Here is a 15,683-nt window from a genome sequence, read left to right on the forward strand (position 1 = left end):
GTGCTGGGTAGATTGCTTAATGTGAATTGTAGTCAGTAACGTAATCTATTGGATTACACATATTAGGTAATGTATTATAACTACTTTTTGATTACTTTTAGATTACTTTTGACCCAACTCATAAGATAATATTCTCCAGTCTTTGTTATCAACTTCATGGTGTGCATTAAAGAGTTAGTTGACCGAAAAATGAAAATGTCGTTCCAAACCCGCAAGACCTTTGTTCATCTTCAGAACACAAATTAAGAAATTTTTGATGATTTCTGAGAGCTCCCTGACCTTTCCTCAGACAGATCTTAACACGAAAAAGGCTCAGAAACGTAGCAAGGACATTGGGAAAATAATCCATACGACATTAACGTTTCAACTGTAATTTTACAAAGCTACAAGAATGCTTCTTGTACACAAAGGATAATGACTTCATTCAACAGTTCGTCTCCTCTGCATCACCATTTTGGAGATTATGGCATACGTAAACAATGTATGCAACGTATGTACGCGGATATGTTGTTGACATGCAAATTAGTACATTATAAATATTTTACAGCCATTGTGTCAACAATATGTAACCCAGAGATGAAAATTATTGTCATCATTTACTCATCCTCATGTTGTCTGTATGACGTTCTTTCTCTGAATACAAAAGAGCTAGTTTTTGAATGGTGCTGCTCTTTTTCCATACAATGAAAGTCTATGAATAAAGGCTGTCAAGGTCCAGAAACTACAAAAAGCACCCCAAAACACTCTTGCATCCAAGTCTTCTGAAGTCTTACGATAGCTTTGTGAGAGAAAGAACACAGAAACTCAAGTAATTTCTCATTGAAAAGTTTCTCATCTGCTGCCGCGCTTGTGTGAAATGTTGTGTTTGCATATAAATTAATAAAATGTGACACCTTACATCTCCGTTTGTGGTATGCAAAAAGAGGAAAGTCACAGAGGGCAAATAATGCCATGATTTTCACTTTTTGGGCAAACATTCAAAGCACCTTTTCGATACGACCATTTATTTGAGTGTAATTTTTTTCCTTTTAGGCTCCTCAGCATAAGGCTCACCTTCTGTCTACTGAATCCTCAGCAGAGATGAGGACGGACGGTGCAGAGCGTCCTCCACTCCAAAGACGAAGAGCGTCTCTCAGAAGCCCTGTACGCAGCAGAGCGGAATGTGTAATGCTCTAACGAGCACAATGACAAACAAAGGGTGTGAACGATTAATCCACTTAGTTTTGCTGCGTGTGTGTTTCTATGATTACAAAGATGGGTCGAATTTAATTAGGCAAGTGATTTTTCACTGGAATACGATGCACCGCACGTTTACAAATACTTAGAGTTGTAAGTTGTCAAGCTTACACTCGAGAGCAGGGCTATAACTAGTTATTTATTTTTTAAATAATAATTTAATATATTTTCATTGTTCTAAAATGCTTTATGATGGTCAATTCAGTACTCATTTTATTGCTACTTTTATTATGTATTTATGCTTTTGTTTCTTAATTACTGTTTATGCCAAATTCTCACCTTTGAACAATGTTCAACAATGTACACTACACTACAAAGAAAAGAAAAGAATGCTTTTGAAGTGCTTAGCAAAACTGCATTTATTTAATCAGTTACAGTAGAAACCATAATATTGTGGAAATATTAAACATTTTATTTTTATCGATGCCGAACAAAGTTGTTTTTGTGGTGAATTTATATGCACACATAAATAATAAATAAATAAATAAATAAATAAATAATTTAATTTTTCATTTCAATAAATAGCCTGAAACTAATGTTGATGCAAAACCTATTGCTATTTAAAGATATTAAAAACCTAAATTTGATGTGTGATAATGACTGCACTCTCTTTCTATTGTGCTCTGTATGATTGATGGGCACCTTTTTTTTGTATTAGTGGTTGGATTTTCACTTGATAATCCAAGATGACATTCCTTTTCTACAGGTTATTAAAAATAATTTGTAAAAATTTAAGTTGTGCAAAAAAATACCCACAAATCGCAAAAAACAGTGGCCATGTGCTTCATCTGTCTCTTTCATTGCCAGTCTCTGAAGTCCACTCAGTCAGTGCATTTTTAGCACACTGGCAGTCCATATCTGGTTTCCCTGTGACATTGTAGAGCATGTGAATGTTTGTGTGTGTATGTGTGTGCGTGCGCGTGTGAGGAAGTTTGGGGGGGGGGTTCAGTCTGCCAGGGCCTTTGGGCGACATATCGCCATCTGGGAGGTATGACCCTGGAACTGCGAGGTTTCCGTGGAAACTGGCTGTAATAGAATCATGGCTGGGGTGCAGCAGAGGGCAGAAAGAGTAAGAAAATGGGTAGAGTCAGAGAGCGAGCGACAGAGAGAGCGAAAGAGGGGGTTGCTGTCAAGTGCCCTGTTCGGAGCAGCAGGATTAAGCCTGGCACGGAGGAAGCATATTCAAGGTCAAAGAAACAGCAAAAAATAAATAAATAATAAAAACAGTTAAATTTGAGAAGTATGAGCTACAGTGAGCTTGGTATTTTAAACAAATATTCATTCACTGTAGCTGGTTTGCTTGTGTTGATATTTATGGACTTCCGTTGACTTATACGCTGTTTCTTTTTAATGAATTACTCAAAAAGACTCTAATCAGACTCAAACTCTTGAGTTGTCAGTGTGAATCAGTCTAGTGACTCAACGACTGATTCAGAGTTAACTGTTATGAATTGTGTATCATCTTTAACACATCGCTCAAGACAGGACAAACAGATCACCCAAAAATTCTGGCATTATTTACTGTCATAAACATGTCAAATACGGTTAGAACGGAAGCCAAGATTTACAGTGAATAATGATTGCTTTATATGGCTTCAGAATAGTATGCCTCATACAGACTACTTTTATTAGACTTTCATGGTGCTTTTGGATCTGTTTAAAGTGTATTATGGGTAATGAAAGGTTCATATTTTGATTTTGGGAGTCCCCAACAAAACTTAAACAAAAAAAATGTCTTGTAATACACGTATTTTTACCTTTCTTGCTCAAGGAATCCCAAATCCAATTTTTTGCCACTCCAAAAGTGGCACCTATTGGCAAAAATTTGATTTGCATTTTCATTCAGACCAACAAATGGGTGGTCAATGTGCTAATGTCTCATGTTAATGTCAATGTCAACATGAAACGGCTTGGGATTCGTTTTAAAAAAACGACTCATTTCAATGATTCAGTGTCGACTCTTTCTTTTGAGAGACAATAACTTTATACACGGTGCACTTTCAGATTTAAAACTTTGCAGGATGTTTTCATTCACTTGATGTGAACACACCGCATAAAAGGTAATTTCAAAAATCCATTATAGGGGCACTTTAAAGCTTGAAAGTCTTGCTTTTCGCTCTTTGTAGCAGCAAGGAAATAAGCTACCAGCACAAATCTTTAAAACCTTCCTTTTGTGTTCTACAGAAAAAAGAAGAACCTTTTTTTTCTGTTTGTTTAGTTTTCTTTCTCTAAACAGAGTTTTGTCATGAGGTAATTTAAAAAATAAAATAAATGAAATATGTCACCAGAATGTAGGCCTACGTTTACATACATATACATATACATATACACACATATATATATATATATATATATATATATATATATATATATAGCTACATCCAATTATTCTTCAATTACTGTAAGAATCATTAACAAAATCATTAAGGAACTGCAGTGAATTTGTAACAGTCATCCCTAAAGGAGAGTTCAAAAGACCGAAAAAGCGAGCGATGCAAAGAAAAAGCTAGAAAAGCAGGTGCAGCTTTGTTGAATATACATGCAGACGCTAATGAAGTGGATACAAAAAAATATATCACACATATTTTGCACACTAGACTTTTCACATCAGCTAATGACTCAGGTGTGCTTGAGACTAGCCGTCTGCAATAAAGCTACACTTGATATAATTCCCTACAAGACAAGACTGCAGCAGCACACAAGGGAAATGTTACACGCTAATGCGGTTTGTGATATAATTTTAGCTCGTAATTCTTTATTGTCTAGCGTGCAATCACTCCACAAGAACAGCAGAGGGTGTAGCAGCAGAAAGACATCGCTGCTTATCTCATTTGGTTTTAGGCAGCCAATCTGCCCAAAGGCTTTATAGCTAACAATAGATGTCATGTTGCGCCTTAGGGATGGTGATTCTTCAAGGGAAATAAAAACAACCGCACACACACACACACACGCACTAGACAGCGTTATGTTTTCAGTGCTTTCATTAACAAAAAATGGCTGATATAATTGATGATTCGCCACCGGACACAGATTGTGTAATGCATTTCAAACAAGAGCAATTTCAGACCAGCTACTTTGTCATCGGAAAGAAATTTAGTAATTGCGGGCATCCTGACTACAGAAGTCAGATGAGTAATCAATACATGCTGGGTGGTAGGTGATGAAACAGTGAGAGCGAGCACTCAGATGTTGCTCGGATTTAAAGCACTCTATATAAAACCACTGAAGGCCTGGGAGGGGATATTATGACATCAAAAAGTAGCACAAATCTGCTTTTCTCTACTGCAGTAAAAGGTCTTGGGAGTTTATTTATATAAATATCAGATTATCCAAAATTATATATGCACACAACTTGCATGGATTGTTATCGTTCCAAGGTTTGAGTTTACTTACAAACTCTGGCGTAGCTCTGCTGTGTCTCTGGATGTTCCCAGCGACTGAAGGTTTTTCTCTAGTGTTACCACTAAAGAGAAGACAGACAGAAGTTTCTTTGTTTTTCATTTAGTCACTTTTAAGCTCACAGCTTAAAACTCATGCTCTCAATCAAGTCCAGGAGGCTTTTGAACTCACCGTTAGCATTGATCTGGAAGATGTTAGAGGAGGTTTCCTGGAAAACGTCTTGCAGCTCGGAGGGACTGACTTGCGTAGCTGTAGAGGGAAAAGAAGTATTGATAGCTGAAGTTATATTTAAATGTCACATCGCTTGCAAACTGCCTAAAGTTAACCTAAAACTAATAACATAAATACTTTGCGATAAAAAAAGTTCATTCAGACTATTAATAGATTTGATTAATTATTTAGAAATTGCATTTACTTCTTTTGAACTTTGCAATTGATTGATTGATTGATTTTTGTTTGTATCTTGATTTCTTTTTTTTAAACGAAACTCTTACCTATGGTAAAAATCACTATTATTACACAGTACTTTGACTGTGACTATGATTATAGTTTCTCTTTATTTAGCTGGCACATCCTACTCATGAGGGTCTCCATATTTCTGCTAAGCAAGCCAAACAAAGCAGAATCAAAAACATACCAGGTTTCTGGGCAGCAGTTAGGTCTAAACAGACTGAGTCGTGAGCCACCCAAATGGGCGTGTGGGCACAGTCATTTTCTTCATCAAAAGCATGTATCATGCTCACCCTGATAAGAACAGGTAATCATCAAGAGCTCTTAATCAAAATCCACTGCACAACCTCTGTATCAAAGTACAACCCACTGGCCCTGCGCACATGCACACAAATATGTCGTCTCTCGGCTTTTGTCTACCTCTGTCCTCAAAATGACTGTAATTGACGTGCTGTTTTTCACAACTCTTCATCTGGGCTCTAATGCACTTGCTTTTGAGAGGGGAAAATCGCAGGCAATCTTTTGCACAGACGCATATTCAACTCTAAGAGAGGGTTTGGACTTGGTACAGAGGATGCAGGTAAAGACAGGAAATATCCCTGTCTGTGATTTTTGTTGGTCCACTGAAGCATGAATGCGGCACCCAAAATAACCTCTCAGTATTTTTTTTTTTTCTTAACAAATAAGGGAGAGACACTTCAGGAAGAACAAAAAAAAAAAATCATGGATGCTGCTCAGGAGGATGCTAGAGGAAGCCAAAACCCTCATTTATCTCCACAATCATGCTTCAATTATCATTAAAGCAGAATGCGTTGACAGTTTCATGGCGTCAAACCGAGATTCAAAAGTATTAGGAAAAAACTGCTTTGAATTTAGCACCATATCACTCGCTCCGCAGTGAATGGGTGCCATCAGAACAGGAGTTCAATCTGCTAATAAAAACATCAAAATTATCAAGTCAGTTAGTTAATGTCTTGTGAAACGGAAAAAAAGTGTTTGTAATAAACAAATCCAACACTGAATTGTTTTAACCTTAAACAATTAATTCTGGCCAAAGTAAAGTTCACAGTCCATAATAATGCTTCCTACAGTAAAAATGTCCATTTACTGTTGTCTCATCACATCAAAATCTACCAACACATTTTTTCAACTCTGTTTTGAGATGTTTTAATGGGCTTTAAGTGGTGCTTGATCTGTGCATATTTCTCCTGATTACAATACTTTTTCACTGGAGAATGTTAGAATTTTTGTTGGAGGCAGCAGTTAAGGATTAAAAATGTAATGATGGATTTGTCTTTTAACAAACACACTGCTTTTTGCTACACAAGATGTTAATTGATGCACTGGAGTCGTGCGGATCATTGTAATTTTTTCAGCAACTGTTTGAACTCTCATTTTGACAGCATCCATTTACTGCAGAGATTCTACTGGTGAGCAAGTGATATAATTCAAACATTCCAAATTAGTCCCAGACCTGTTCCAATGAAGAAACTGTTCTACATTATCTGCGGCCTGAAGGTGAGTCATCTTTCAGCAAATTCAACTCTTCTTTTTAAGAGCATTTCATAGCAAACCAAAGCCCCGTTACATGACATAATGATGACTGTATACGAGCTGACTTGTAGGCAACATCAATAAACATTGATCATCACTGAAATGTTCTCAGTGCTAAAACATGATGAATTATGTTATTAACCAGTTCAAGTACAAGAAAATGGGGATCCATGACTAATATCTCACACCAAATATATATATATATATATATATATATATATATATATATATATATATATATATATTTGGTGTGAATTTTACATGACAGCAAGAAGCGTGTTACATTATCTATTTGACTGCTTCCAGTCAGATGCTTGTGTTTATGTGTGTGTGCATGCAGTACAAAGGTGATAAGCCATTCTCAGTGGATCATTTTTCAGGGAAACAACCTTTTGTGCCCTTACTGTTATCTCCACTGGCCTCCAGCTATGCGCACACCTCTCATACTCTCTCCTCCATCACTGTGATAGATGGACGTTCCATATTCATTTCACTCTGCATTGAGCGGTATCCCTTCACATACAGTAGGTGTGGGCTAAGAAGTGGGAACTACTTCCTGCGCGCATTTGAGAAGACCCAGCAGGATTCTCTGTCAACCTTTCATGAGACCTAAACCCCCGTTAAACAAACACACACACTTATTGAGTTGGGAATCTCTGACATTTTGTCTACCACTATTTGTTGTTTTTTTCTGTTTGTTATTTGTTTTGCGTCTGTGCCACAGTCGAAGATCATTTCTCCATCTAATCTGAAATTATAGAACACCGCAAAATTTAAATACAGAAAAAACTAATATTTTAATGTTAGAGAATGTTATATATTATGAGAACAAAAAAGGGATTTTTTTTAACACTTTAATATAAAATCAAACAATAAACAATTAAATATTAGTATTCTAAAAATATAAGGAATGAATAATAATAAGACACTGTCTTTTGGTTGACTGTAATAGAAAGCTATTTAATAAGAGCTTCACTATCAGCTGTCTGATGAAATGAATTGAAATATGAATTGTTATACTGTTTTTGTTCTTTCTGTAATGTATTCAGTTCGTATTATCAAACTACGGACTCACATTTACATTCAAATAGTTAAAGGCGCTGTGAGTGGCTATTTATGCTGACACTGGTTTAAAATATTTCAGATAATATATATATATATATATATATATATATATATATATATATATATATATATATATATATATATATATATATATATATACATACACACACACACACACACACACATATATATATATATATATATTGAAACTACACACTGAACCCAAACACCAGTGAATTCAGGACATGTGCTATTTAAAGGTTTTAATTTTATTTTAACTTTATGCTATAGAATATAGAATATAGAATAAATCCTAAAACTATAGGCTAAACCTTTGAAGCTGATAATTATTTCTGTACATGGAAATGTACTTATCTACAATATCTATACATTTCAATACTTTTAATAAATAATCTAGTATAATAAAAACATGTGGAAGTTGAGTAAAAATCAGACGGGGCAAAGCATAAGGGAAGTTATGGAAATTAGGAGAGCTTTAGGAAATTAGAGAGGAAAGTACATTTTAGGGTTTGAAAGTTGGAGCTTCTGGAAATAAACAGAGGCAAAACGTGTTGTAGGAAAAACAAAAGCACTTTTCTCTTGTCAGGGGTGAGAAAATTGATCTTAAATATCTGGGACACAGGACAAATTAACTTCTGCCCTTTCTGAATTGTTCGACGAGGCTGCAAATGCAGATTTTGCAGGGTGTTCAATTATACTCTCAAATCAGGAAATGACTTAATCAAAAGCTTTCTCCTTGTTATGCATGAGGTCAGCATGTGGCTCTCTCTCACATACACACACACACGCGCGCGCGCACACACACCCTCTCTATTGAAAAAATGCAAACTCAAACACTAGAATGTAATCCCATGTATTGCCTGAGAGCTGTGACAGAGGGTTTAAAAAAATAAAAAGCTGAGATGAGCCGAGGGAGAGAGGGGTTTACAGGCCAGAGATGGCTGTCAGACGATATGTGTGATACAGTGTGAGACGGGTCCTTATCCCCGCAGTGCAAGCACCAGGCCTGTCGCACAATGACTCACTAAGGAATGCAATGCATGTGTGAGTGCTTCAAGCACTGACGTGATAGTCTATGCTGAAATCATAATTCAGTTTTTATCTGTCTATTATTATAAAGCATCATGGAGTAGGCGTTTGCTTTACACACAAATATTTGTACAGATATTAATGTATCATATTTGTATTATGTTAATGGAAAAGTTCTACATTTCTTTTTATTCTTTAAGCTTACTGACCCCAAACCTTTGACACACATGAATGTAAATAAACACATATTTACACACACACACACACACACATATATGTGTGTGTGTGTGTGTGTGTGTGTTTTCTGAAAATAAATCTTAAAATTATGAATGAAGACGACAAAAAACATTGATTAAGAATTTTTCTTTTTCCCCAGAGTAAAAAGGCTTCACGCACACTTCAGAATGTTTTGTTACTTCTAAATATGCTCATTTGATTGCTTTTTCAAAATACTTAGAACTCCAGCCTGAAGTGCATTGCTTACTGCATGCATGTTATTTGCTGTCATCAACACCAGAAGTCACTGTGTGTTTTAGGTTGCGTGCACAGTATGAGCAGCTCCAGTGAGTACATTAGTAGGTTCTGGCAGAGCTTTGCACGCTCTTTTGAGTCTTCTTCTGCAAATAGACACACACTTGTACACCCTGCACATATAGAATTTTTAGCTGTGGGGATTTCGGGACAAGGCAACTACTCTAATCTGTGAAGATAACTTTGGGGTTCTCTCTGGAAAGCGAAACTCATATTTAAAGCTTGGTTCTTCAAGAGATAACTACAAGTGCTTTGAAGTTTCAGTCATAGAAGGACACAGAAAGAAGGTTATTGAGTTAAGGAAATGTAGAATATGCGCAAATACTTCAGTCAATCAATTCTCTCCAAGAGAAAATAAGTGCATGTAAGATAATATTAAAATTTGTTTAGGTCTATGCTACAAAGGCGCCATTATGTACCTATATTGACTGCTATTCAAGTATCTGTGTACTATATACAAAGACATTTTTCATTAAAATTAATGTCAATGTTCTTTCCAAGCATTTGAGACCTTTTTGGTGCAGACAAATCCATAATGCATCCAATTAGATTTGGTTTATTCAGCTTGGACACCAACCCAAGGACAGACATTTTGCTCATTTTACAACAGAAAGTGCAAAAAAACAAGGCTCAAGTATGTTAATGGATATTTAACACATAATGTTTGACATTTCCAGTCTTTCTCAGCATTTAACTTGTCGCTAAACGTTGTAAAATTTGCTCTCATTACACTGATGTAATCTCACAATCCATACCGAAAAGTACTAAAAGACCCCCACCTCCCCAAACCCACCAATTACAACGCAATCAAGACATTGACGCACAACGTGGCCTTTCTAGGTAATCACAGAATGCTTGATTACTTCTGTGAGAGAAAGGACCTTTATTCCTTAGTCAATTTGCTTTTCACATTTTGTCTCGGTAACATGCAATATGGTTACAGACAATAATACTGGTTTACACAAAATTGCACTTGGAGAAGTCAAGGAGGGTTGCAATTCTGAGAATGAGACAAAAGTGCAGTAATTGGACTTATATGTAAAACCCAGACTCACAATGCCAAAGACCTCTGAAAAATGGATATAACAAACACACCCACTGCATGGTAAAGAACAGGCAGACAATCAGGCCGTGTTTTGTAGCTGTATGTGTGTGTGTGTGGTGTCATGCTGTTTGTTCCACTTCTCCCTCTGAACGAGGCATGACACCTGAGCTCATTTCTTCCTTCTGTTTGGATCGTTGCAGCGTGGATGGAGAGCACGGCCCGGGTTTGGCCGCTCATGACGGCTGCGCGGTACCTGCTGGTGTTTCAGTGTCCCTTCATTAGTCTCTCCACACAGACAGACCCACCCCGCAAACCTCCCTAATGAACACAGCAGAGGCTGAAGCCTCATCCAGACGCCGACTAACCACATGCGATGGGCTCTGCTCAGATGCTCGTCTCATGACAAGAGCTTTTCCTGTGTGCTGCGAGGGAGGAGGGAGACAAGGGTGCAGTTAACCATTACTGAAAAAGGAAAGAAAAAAAAAGAAAAAAAAATCACATGGAGAGGACCATGACAGGAGCAGATATGGTCAGGCTGTGCTGTGACAGCGCCTGCAGGTAGGCAAGAATGATTGAAGGAAGGGAGGAAAATAAAAAGAAAGTGAGACTGGGATGGCCCAAAGGAAGAAACGGTGATGGCAGAGGAAAAAAAATGAAGAAAAAAAAAATGAAGAAAGGAAGAATAGGAAAGAAAGAGAGACAGAGAGAGAGAGAGAGAGGAAAGAGTAATGGCAGAAAAAAGAAAACGTGGAAGAGAAGAAAAAACGAGGGAATAAAGAAAAGAAAGGAAATGATGGCAGAGGAAAGAAATGAAGAAAGGAAAAGAAAGAAAGAAAATCAGGAGTGATGGCCGAGGAAAGGAAGGAAATAGGGAATGAAGAAAGAAAGAAAGAAAGAAAGAAAGAAAGAAAGAAAGAAAGAAAGAAAGAAAGAAAGAAAGAAAGAAAGAAAGAATGGCAACGGAAGGGAGGAAGAAAGAATGGAATTACTAAGAAAGAAACTAAGAAAATGTGATTGCAGAAGACCAGATGAAATGAAGGAAAGGGAAAAATAAATTGAGGGACAAAGGAATTGATGGGAGAAAGAAGGAAAATGAAATAAGCAAAGAAAAACAGAAGAGAGAAAGAAAGAGAGAGGGGGAGAAAAGGAAAAAAATAACCTACTAAACAAACAACAGATGAAGAAGCTGGAAGAGACTGAAGATGGACAGGAGGAGGAAGGAGAACGACAGCGGTAAACGGAGTGACGGAGAAAGAACGAGCGATAGAGGAAGAGAGAGAACAGCAGAGAAATGCATATGCTGCTGGAGGGGAGTTAAAAGGTTTGGCAGGGGAGAGGTGGGGAAAGATTAGCTCGACTGACAACTCCATTAGAGACTTAACCTCGGCTTTGATCATCGCCTGAGCCCCCCTTCAGCCGGCCTGATGCAGGAGCCCAAACACAGCAAAGCTGACAGCCTCCTGAACGCAGGTCTGCCTGTGATCAAAGCCCTGTCTCTTACAGCTCAAGCTGCCTCGCTCTCTCGCTGTTGTCCTGTGGGAGCGCTCAGACTGAGAGAGACATCTCACAATGTGTGATTTACCCGGGTCATGCTGCGTGAAAAAAAAGCCGCTATTTGTTTTTGGATGTTTTGATTGTGAGAGGTTCTCTGCGAGGAAGACGTTGTTTTCTTTTCTTTAGGTGTTCTCTTACATTTGTCACATCCCTTTCTCCTGCGCGGCTCTGATAAAAACATAAACTCTACTTAACAAAAACACAGCCAGCAAAAGGCGCATGCTGTTAGACTGACATTTCAGCGGCTCACTTTCGTACCAACGTGCTCCTGTAAAACATATTGTATTCATGCAAATGAATTCATGTGAACTGAATGTGTCGCTTAAATTCACACTTATGACACGGCCCGTGATGCATGCCATTATCTGTATTACACAACAACCACAGGAAGGCACAGCGTGAAACTGTTTTTCTTGCATATGAGTCGCTACATTGGTTAGGATCTATCTATCTATCTATCTATCTATCTATCTATCTATCTATCTATCTATCTATCTATCTATCTATCTATCTATCTGTCTGTCTGTCTTTATTTCACAAGACATTGATCAATTGGAGTTGTCTGGATTACTTGTGGATTATTGTGGTGTTTTTAATCATCTGTTTGGATTCTTATTCTGACGGCACCCATTCACTGCAGAGGATCCATTGGTGAGCAAGTTATGATCTCGGACCGCTTGACGGCGAGTACATTTTCTTTTTTTAAGTCACAATATCACATAGTTGCATTGTGACTTTTAAAAATGAAAATAATTCATTATTCACATTGCGCAGCCAATGAGCTCACTGCTTAAAATTTTTATACAGCAGCTGCAGCACACTTCAGAAAGCCTTCACCTTCCCCAGCTCCACCTGTATAGTCCTGCTATGAGGTCATTTAAAAATCAACATATTAAGTGGAAGAAAAAAAATATTTTGGTTTTAGGACAACCTTGATGGAAGGTTTTGATCCACTTCAAATTCTGACTGGTATATGCATACAAAAACAGATCAAACACCGCCGTGCCAAACTCTCTGAGTTATCATGACAGACATGTTTTTGGTTATAATGGAAATGATTCTTGTTTTGTTCCACAGAAGTATGTGGAAAGCATTCGAAATGACATAAGCACCAGCAGATGACTTGCTAGTCACATTAGTTCTGGAAAGTGAGTAAAAGTAAACACCTTCTCGTTATGCTTAATTCTGAAGTGCTTCAATAAAAAGGTCAACCCAGATTAACTAAAAATAAAACAATAAACCGATATGTACTTGGTTATGCTGCTCTGATATAAGTCAGCTAAGGTCATTTGTATGTATTAAAACCTGGCATTCACTAACTCTTGAGGTTTTACTAAGTGTTTTATGCATTGCTTTTGGGAATGTATTTTCAGCTGTAGATTTTTTGTTGTTGTAGTTAATCTAACATTTAATTGGCAAAATGCTCAAACATTTTGAAACATTCTAACAAGTTCTTCTGCTACCATAACATTGTATTACAACTATCGAAGACATTGTTTAATATAAGATGTGTATTACTTGTTAATAAACACATCAGAACTCAGACGAGGCAGAACGGTACTAAATTAGCCATATGGCTTATTAAACCCATGATGATTTATGGAGAGGGAATAAATGCACAATGCCATGTTTTAGTAAATGAGGAGGTACCAAAATGTTTGTTGTATGATTTATAATACTTTTTTTGAAGAATGCCTCGTGATTAATAGAGAGAACTCCTGACTGTGAGTGTAAAAAGAAAAATGGGTCTTTACCTACTGGCTGGTATCCCTGCCTTGTGGGTCCACCAAATGGATTTCTGCTTCCAAACGATCCCGCGTCAATGGATCCGTAAGACATTTTGGGTCCTCCAATAATGGGTCTAGTCTGCACAGAAAAAAAATCATATAGTTATAACCAAAATTATAGAAGAGGAAGGAAAAATTAATAGGAGTCTTAAATCAATCAATCAAAATATTTGTTTATTATTATTATTATTATTATTATTATTATTATTATTTATTGTTTTTGGCCACACACCTATAGACCTGCTACAATTTGATACATTTAAATGCACAAATAAGAATATTAGATTTTAATTTGACTTAATTCTTTTTTTTTTTTTTACTTTTTGCAGCATATCAATGGACCAATTTTGTCCAATGTTTGATGCATATTGTAAATAAATAAATTATAATAATTATTATTATTATACTAATTATAATTATAGTAATTAATACTACACTATAATACTAATAATACTAATTAATACAATTATTACAATTAATAAATTAAATTTCAGGAGTAATGTTATAATGTACAAACAGCGCATGCTTTAATACACACCACTGAGGTCAAAAGGATGCAATAAAATGAAACCCACGTGTCTGATAGATCTACTTGAATGAAGTCAGTCCTGACCCATCTAAACTATGACCCATCAAACTCATGGGGTCTGGTGCGCAATTAACAGAGGCTCATGTGCTACTTCATCAGCGCACTGGGACTGTGTGTCAGTTACATTCATTAGCAAAGTGCTGAAGGTGTGAACTAATATGGGGCATCTGTGGCACGATTTCACCCCACAGTGACATGTACTTTGCGTGTGTGAGTGCGAGCATGAATTAAACCTCTCGTGACACAGTTACACTACTCATGGCATGAATCAGTCTTCGCGAACCACTCTGCACTGGTCACTGACATTCATCATAATATTGTGAGGGGTGTGTAGAACGGTTAAAAGGTTAAAGGATGCACTGGGAAAGCGTGTGTGGACCCTCTCACCCTCAACACAGTGCGAACGGCGAGATAGCAGAATCACCTGCAGTACAGTCATGTTACGAATACAGCATCAAATGTCATCATCTACATCATGCACGAGGACTACAGAAATCAATCTTCACTTGTTACAATAAAAAAAGAAGAAGGGATAGTTCATTAATAAATGAAAACGACTCTCATGTAGATGAATCAACTAAATGTAACCATTTTTGAAGTGTTATTTAAACTAATTAAAACTAATTAATAGTTTTTGCAGCATCACATAAAATTAATTAAGCAAAGCCAATAAACTAAACTAAACTAAACTAAACTAAAAAAATAAGATATGGTACCGTTTAAATTATGATATCATACAATGCCCAATACAATCAAATTTTATTAAATTAAGTTAAAATAAAAAATAGACAAACATGGTATAAATATAAATTTTATTTTAAATGAGTATGTATTTATTATTAATATAAATTATATGAATACATACATATAATTATGTGAATACATACAAATAAATATATACATTTAAATGCACATATAGGAATAATAGGATTTTAATTTAATTTAAAATTATTTATCTTAATTTAATTCAGTTTTATCATTTTATTTAATTTAAATAAACTGTAAAAATGCTAAAACTTTTATTTTGTATGCGATTGTGATTAATAGTTGATAAACAGCACTAGTAATATTAATAATAATAGTCAATTCTTATGCCTTCAAAATATGACTCATATGGACCACATTTACAGTATGATAATTTTTAAGTGCTTTTTTGACATTTTGGCAGCCACAAAACATATTCACTTTTATTAGGCTGAAAATAGAAGACAAGATATTCTTCAAAAATCCACCTTTTCTTTTCCACAGAAGAAAGTAAGCTATCCGGTATGCAACGACACGGGGGTGAATAAATGACTATTTCCATTCTAAAGTGAACTACGCCTTTAAGCGAAAAAAACTAGCAAAGTTTTAAACATTTCATATGATTAAAAAGTTTATTATTAGGCCTTTCTGTAGATCCAGGCAGGATATGTAAGCTAAA

General features: G+C 36.2%; 1 protein-coding gene across 2 annotated transcripts in view; it reads right to left on the reverse strand.

Moving 5' to 3' along the window:
* The window catches only part of tsnare1 (T-SNARE Domain Containing 1), a 103,881-nt gene that overhangs the window by 68,544 nt on the left and 19,654 nt on the right, over window positions 1–15,683 (reverse strand). For both annotated transcript variants that reach the window (XM_043262106.1, XM_043262107.1), the window contains exons 2-4: window positions 13,639–13,750; window positions 4,807–4,884; window positions 4,630–4,699 (exon numbers count right to left, since the gene is read on the reverse strand). In XM_043262106.1, the coding sequence (XP_043118041.1) occupies window positions 4,630–4,699; window positions 4,807–4,884; window positions 13,639–13,723 (233 nt within the window). In that variant the 5' untranslated portion in view covers window positions 13,724–13,750. The remainder of the gene's footprint in view (window positions 1–4,629; window positions 4,700–4,806; window positions 4,885–13,638; window positions 13,751–15,683) is intronic.

This window comes from Puntigrus tetrazona, chromosome 16 (assembly GCF_018831695.1).
Source record: "Puntigrus tetrazona isolate hp1 chromosome 16, ASM1883169v1, whole genome shotgun sequence".
Classification (NCBI taxonomy): Eukaryota; Metazoa; Chordata; class Actinopteri; order Cypriniformes; family Cyprinidae; genus Puntigrus; species Puntigrus tetrazona.